We start from the raw sequence: 7,405 nt of genomic DNA, 5'->3' as shown, positions 1-7,405 counted from the left end.
TGTTTGGAAAAATACTGAAGACATGTGCAAATCCTACTTGTGGTACGGTGGACCCTCCAGTCGAAATGCTCTTCATGTAGCAATATTATCGCAAGGTATACATTAAAAAATCGTAGCAAGGTAACTAGGCATACTTTATGAAATATATAACTGTTTAAAATGAATGAAAAAAAATTATGACTAATCCCTTTTATTAACCAAACAAAATATAACAATGGAGTAGACAAATATAACAGAGAGGGTCACACTTATGTGAGATCGTCTCACAAATCTTTATCTATGCGACGGGTCGAGTCAATATGCAAATGTAATATTTATACTAGCAAATGTAATACTAAATCAGGAATAAAATGTTTATTACTTATAAGGAAAAACATCATACTTTTGAGGACAAATGTAATACTTTTATATTTTGATGTAAAAGTATTACTGTACTCTTTTTTTTTTTTTATCAAAAGTATTATATTTTCTTTATAAGTAATGTTGCACACAAGTTTTTTCCTAACAAACAATGAAAATATATCTAGAATTGTAATTTGTAAAAAATATGTCATGCAAGAATTATGATAAGAATGAGTTTCTGTACACACGGTACGTATCCCAACAACAATATGGGAATGAGAAACCAATGACCTTGTGCTCTAGTATCATGAAATAACCCTCTTAAATAGGAGATTATTGGTTCAAGCTCTATTGGGGACGATAATGCAATGTTTTAGTATGCCTAAATCTCCATTACAACCCTCATGGCCTCATCCCAACAACATCATGGAAAAAGTTGATGCGAAGTTTCAAGTGTATATTGGGCAAGAGTTTCATGTCTATTTTATCATGTGGATAAAACCGGTCGGTAACATAATCTATTCAAAAGTGAAAGCTATGAGGAAATGAGTTTGAGACTTTGATATGATGTTAGAGGAGACTTACCTGAGAGGTGGATAGTCAGAGACTGGCTCACAGGTCACATACCCATAGAGAGTCGGTGAATCGAAGTTGGAGATGTAGAGGCAAAGTTAGAGACGAGTAAGCGAAGAGATGAAAACGGTCCAAACAGAGAAAGAGAAGACTCAGTCTCCAGCAATGAGCCGATGGTGGCGTCTGGAAGTCTAGGTGAGAAACAGAGGCGAGAGCTTTTGATGTAAAGAGTGAGAGGGCTGAGTTGAGAGGTGGAAATGAAATGAGGGTTGAGGTACAAACCGAGATTGAGAATAATCGTTTTTCATGTAATGTGATTTCTATAACGAAAAATGGGCAAACAGATTGCTACGAGATTAAAGGAGATGATGACATCGCATACTGTGTTACCCACAATCCTAATGATGAGACTATCAACTGTACCTGCGGGATATTTACGCGTGTAGGGTTGTTATGCCGCTATATCTTTCTCATTTTCAAGTACATAGTGTCACGGTAGACAAGAAAAGCTTGCATCCATCCAATATCGGGCATGGATAATATAGACAACGAGCAGAACTCAATAGAGGACAACTCCGAAACTATCAGAAATCAACTATGGACAGAAATACACTCATGCGTGGGGTTAGTTAGTGGGGACAACAAGCAAATGGAAGCACTCACACGCCTGCTATCCGGGACAGTAACACGAGCAGATGTGTGCATTCGACTCGCCGTTGTAGCAAAAAACAAGGGTAGTGACAAAAGGATAAAGGGCAAAAGAGAGATAGCAATAGAAGTGGGAGCAAAGCGAGCATGCCGTTGTCTCAAATGTGACAAATATGAACACCATGACAGTCGTAATTACACAAATGTGACATGATTACACAAATTTGGAATATTGCTTCCTGCAACGTTATTCTTCACACTCAATTATTTCACAAAACATTGGGAATCCTGCCTAAAGGATTGATGTATCAATTTTTTAAATTGGATGTTTGTAATGGTTGTTTCTGGATATGATTCAACTTAGCACATTAAAACCCTCTCAATCGCTCATATAAAAATACCCCACACATCGACATTAAACAAGCATAGCTACCAGTGCAGCGCAGAACCACATCCAGTGCAACCACCCCTGCATTAATGTGCAATGTAGTAGGACGAGTTATGCATATGAAAACTAGATTAACCACCCTGTGTATTCCGGAAACCCAAGTAAGGAATGGATTATTCTAGGAAAAAGGCAATAAATTTGGAACCCAATACCCAAGCATTTCTTATTGCGAAAATATAGTCTTTAATAAAGTTAAACGGATCTGAATTTAAAAAGAGATATGAAACTCCAATGGAACACTTTAGGTAAGCATATGCACTTTTAACTTCCCATATACTATGATCACTGTGCAAAAATAACAAAATTCTTCTTTCTCTTTTTTTTTTTTTTTTTATGAACAAAATTACATATCGACAAGGTCAATGCATTAGTACTACCCAATTATATTTACTTCGTTAAGTGTACACTACCACACACCCTATTGCTAAAGTAAAGGCTTTTCACTGGACAAAAAACGCAAAACTAGAACAACGAAAGCCAAAAAACCAAACGGTGCACTATACAAGTCAAAAACCACCAACTATCTAAAGTTTATAAACACACCCAAAAAAACAACCATTCCATGAATGTTACCTAGCATGACCAAACAAACTACAATCATACTCCAACACACGTTGAATTACAAAATGCTTGGGAGTGTTAATGTTGGACACCAAAATATCGTGCATGAACTTCTTACGCAAATCATTCAATATGTTCCTGCCACCTTTGACTATACCACACTCCCAACTTGAAACACCCTAACCCAAATAAGACTCCAAGTAGACATAGTATAAATGCCAATGTCCTCCAATATGGTTCCGTCCCTCCAATACATTTACATACGATTCGGCGTCAAGCGTCTAACACGATCCGCCCGCTTATGAAGATTAACACCCACAAAAAATAAGGCAAAGAATGCTTGCTACAATGCCCACACAGAATACACTAGTTAGACACAAGAACCCACCTTAGAAATTCATGACAGAAACACACATAAGTCATCTGTGAATGCACAATTACATAGTCAGAAATGCACAGCTAAATCAGCCCTCATGCAAAACAAATATCACCATGATGCACACCCCCCATCATGAAATGTCCAACCACGAAAAAGAAAGCACCACAGGCATGGTGGAAAAATTGAAATTAATACGAATATTACACGATATTTGTGTCCTTACCAAGTCTGTGGGAGCATTGCCATATCTGGACTTGTTAGTAGCAGTTGTAGGACAATTATCAATGATATCCATCTTCATCTTCTTCAAATCCACACTTATAATGTAGTAGTGACCACGATCACTCAGTGGGAAAAGAAACTTCAACATAAAAATATAGTAAACACCGTCAATAAAAACCATATAAAGCAAGACTACAATTAAAACAGAGGCAAAGGTTACCATGTCAATGGTTGCCCAAGATCGGTGCGGAGTTATATCATAGTCTTCACGGAGGCGATCACTAAACCACCCACATTCCACGTCTTTCTTCCTTGCTACTTGACGTCTCCACCATCTGCGTCTATTATGACATGCACAAAACAATATGGTAAATGAACATAAATATACGAAATTAAATATCAGTCGAAGTGAATACCATAGTCTACATGGAAGCAAAAAATCGGATAGGTTCCTTTGGTTTCCTTCCTTTTACTCTGTCATTCAAGACACTAGCCCAAGCATCAACAATAGCAACTCAAACCTGACAGCCATTCCACAAAGATGAGGTAGATATGTACTCTGCCATCAACTGGCGACCTATCCCAACAATTTCCCTTCCTTCAATATCTAGTATCAAGCCCTTCTGTGGCTTAGCAAGCACGCCATGTTCCCCAGCTACCGCATCAAGAACATGAGAAGACACCCCAACCTATCAAAAAAATAAATAAACAAATGAGAGCTAACATTGAGCACGAAGTTAACAACAAAGAAACAAAAGGACCACCTGCGGTTGTGGTGTCGTAAATATTTGATCGCCCACTACATCCGAGGATGACATGACCTACTAAAGGATCAACACCCTGTGGTGACAGATATCAGCAACGCACGAAATGGACCAAACACCAAAGGCTAAAACATATTTGAGAAAGTAAACACACCAAGTATAATGCTACTTAAACAAATAATGTATTCCAATGAGAGATCAACTACTGTCCAAAATATGATTGAACAAATAACCTCTGATGGATGCACATGAATCAGACCACGAATGTACACAAACTCGAATATAGGTGCACAACATATTACATAGGCACACACATATAAAGACTAGGTACACAATACACTACATACACACAGTGGGCAGCAACTTAAGTAATATAACCCAAAATAGGAGACACTAAATTGCACAACAAAACGCTAAAAAATGCAAACATAAATGATCGAGGAAGAGAACATCTGAGCTACTCACACCCCAAAGTCAGTTACCCTAAATGAAATACATAACCAAGTAAAAAGCCTACTGGGAGACTTGCCTCAGAAACAGTAGTACCCTCCAACAGAACAGCATTTACGCTGCCATCCCCACCCGCAAACTCTGGCCAACAATCCCCTTGGTATTCCCGAGTAATGGCATTGATGCCACACCATTCAACCCCTGCATCTGCGGACCTGAGTCCCAAACTAAAGGATGACATATCCTTGAGTGCCTCCCTTCGCTGGATGGCTCTCTCGATGTCCTCCACCCCTCATAGGAAATCGGGATTATCCCAAATTGCGTCCTCACGTTGTGTGAAAGTGGGCTCCACCTCTACATGATCTGGCACAAGCACTGTAGGGGCCACATGGCTACAAAAACCTAGCAACTTCTAGGTCGCCCCAACTACTTGCTTGAGGTTATCATCCGCTATTGAATCAATCACATATCGCTTCCTCCACCACTTGGACAAACTCCAACACTGACATGGCAGGAGACTGGCCTTCTCCATTACACGTTCAACAGATGTCTACAGTATTAAGGACAACATGTTAGATATATGACTACACCAAAAACCATAATGCAAAGAAATAATACTGCATTCTTGAATGCTGGTGACCCCCACCCCCTACATTGGGTTAACACTGGCCTTGGTTTAAAATTGGGCCACCGGTAGCCTCCCCAGGCATACTACCGTGCTGTGCCTTGCCCACATCAGTAGGTACACTACGGGTTGATTCAAGGACAAGGGACTAGTTAGCTGAAAATGAAAAATGATAACAAAAAATCATGACAGACACCCACACTAAATACTATGCTACAAAGCCCAACAACAAAAAAACCTATCAAACTTGTGCATCAGGCATTTCTACTTGAAACTCATGAACCACTTGATGTACTCTTGCTGCATCATCACTTTGGACTGCCCTTGTTGGTTGAGGAGAATGACGATTGACCACCGGGCGCAACGGGGAGAGCAACTCAAACTGTCGCGTTTTCACCATCTTTGAAGTCCAATCTTTCAAAGCAGGGTAATTCCTAGGACCAACCCTGGTCCCCTACCTCACCCTATCACAATACAATAGTTGGAAAATAGTAAACAATAAAAAAAAAAAAAAACATTACACTAAACAACTAAAAAATAGTTCATCTTAATTAGCAACCCTAGAAAATATAATATGCAACATAGTACAGGCACTTATGCAACCTCTAAACACTAAACTCATATATGAAACACAACTAAGTGTAGTAAAAGAACATACCGTCAGGAAGTCTATTGGGCCAACATATTTCTTGTGCCTCCCTTCTAACCAGGATGTGTGGCAATCCCCCAAACTCTCAAGCAAACATTCACACCAATTCAGATCCACAATATCAAAGACATCATCAAGCATATCTAAGAACTGTTGGTTCACGACACCATTTCTAGAGCATTCAATGAGAGTAGTAACAACAATCACCGAGAAATGTCTCTTAAACCACTCCCCACCATCCCGTTCCCCAAGCATAGCATCGCACACATCCTTTGCTGAGATATTACCATCATGTTTCTCTAGAACCTCCCTCTATTCCACTAACATTGGCCATAACTCCCGCTTACGTCTCTTCATCATGGGAGTGCTACCTATTGGGAAGCCAAGGACACCCGCAACATCCTCAGTCGTGATAATAACATTTTTTATTTTCTAGGTTAAGCACCCTTTCCCCTGGGTTATAATTGGTCAACAACCAATGACCAATTCGTAATAGAGTCTCTTTTATATCAAAAAAGAGAAGATCACCAAAACCAATCTCGCGCACAACTCTTCTTTGCCAAGCATTTAGAGACTTGATAACATTGTACAGTACTTTAACAGATCCCCTAGTCTGAACAGTTGGAAACATGACATCCTCCTCCGGCGTGAGTTCTAACTCAGGACTGGCTTCCCTATGCTCCTCCTTGTAGTTACGTGACCTACCCACAAACTCCGAAGGAAGATCAACAAAGTCATCATCGCTCCCAGCGCCCCCTACTAGTCCTAACATCCTGGACCTTCCACTTCTTATGGCCTGGAATGAGACCAAACATACACCATAGTAACTAACTGGGAAATATTAGTGTTGCAAATATCGCGCCTAGGCGCTAGGCGGCGCCCGACCGCGTCGAGGAAGGCCGAAATCGGCCTCCTCCGCGGCTGGGCACCTAGCCGGCTGACTAGGCCACTGGCCAGCTGGTTTTTTTTTTTTTTTTAATTATAAATCTTAAACAGTTAAACTATTAATGTTATAATGTATTAACTAATACTCTAACAGCACGTTTGGTTCACGGAATGAATTTAAAGGAAATAGGAATACTATTCCATAAGGAATGGAATAGTAAGGAATAGAATATGAATTGTATTCCAGCGTTTGGTTCGCGGAAGGAATAGACTTGAGAATTGTATTCCAGCGTTCGGTTGGTTAAAGGAATAGAAATGGAATATATATTTAAAAGACATAAATGCCCTTGTACAAAATTTATTATTATTATTATAATTGTAATAATAATAATAATAATAATAATAATAATTATTATTATTATTATTATTATTATTATTATACATAAATACCCTTATAAAATATGTAATAATAATAATAATAATAATAACAACAACAACAACAACAACAACAACAATAATAAGGACATTCATGTTAATATTAATATTATTATTATGTAATAGTAAAATAAAAATTATAATAATATTAATAACAATAATAAGAAAAAAGGAATAATAATAATAATAATACAAATTAAAACAAAATTACATATATAATAATTTTTTAAAATACAAATTGAAAATTTTTGATCCCACATTGGTAAATTATGAAGAGGAGCTCATTTGAGCTCCTCTATATAAGAGAAGCATTGCTTCTTGTTTGAAATTAACAACCGGATGAGGAAGCCTTAAAGAGCCAAAAACTCATTAATTTAAGGAACCTTAATTGTTCTTAGTTACAAGTTTTTTTTTTTTTTAAATA

The 7,405-nt window shown here is 38.2% G+C and overlaps 2 protein-coding genes across 3 annotated transcripts in view; both read right to left on the bottom strand.

The window, feature by feature from the left end:
• Positions 1-1,799: 1,799 nt before the first annotated feature.
• LOC116015455 overlaps positions 1,800-7,405 on the bottom strand; it is a 10,151-nt gene continuing 4,545 nt past the window's right edge. Inside the window, exons 2-6 of one of the 2 annotated variants that reach the window (XR_004097617.1) lie at positions 3,938-4,013; positions 3,590-3,862; positions 3,394-3,514; positions 3,175-3,312; positions 1,800-2,032 (exon numbers count right to left, since the gene is read on the bottom strand). The gene's annotated coding sequence lies outside the window, so the exon portion shown is untranslated. Of the gene's footprint in view, positions 2,033-2,361; positions 2,916-3,174; positions 3,313-3,393; positions 3,515-3,589; positions 3,863-3,937; positions 4,014-7,405 lie in introns of those variants that run through there. The other variant, XR_004097616.1, reaches the window with a different exon arrangement.
• Positions 4,472-6,491, bottom strand: LOC116015457. The gene is made up of 2 exons (XM_031255528.1): positions 5,671-6,491; positions 4,472-4,937 (listed from the first exon to the last, which is right to left on the bottom strand). Exons 1-2 carry the CDS (start codon positions 5,914-5,916, stop codon positions 4,800-4,802), a joined length of 384 nt encoding a protein of 127 aa, XP_031111388.1. The 5' UTR covers positions 5,917-6,491; the 3' UTR covers positions 4,472-4,799.

Source organism: Ipomoea triloba, chromosome 4 (assembly GCF_003576645.1).
Source record: "Ipomoea triloba cultivar NCNSP0323 chromosome 4, ASM357664v1".
NCBI classification, from domain to species: Eukaryota; Viridiplantae; Streptophyta; class Magnoliopsida; order Solanales; family Convolvulaceae; genus Ipomoea; species Ipomoea triloba.
This window is presented reverse-complemented; position numbering and strand designations above follow the sequence as displayed.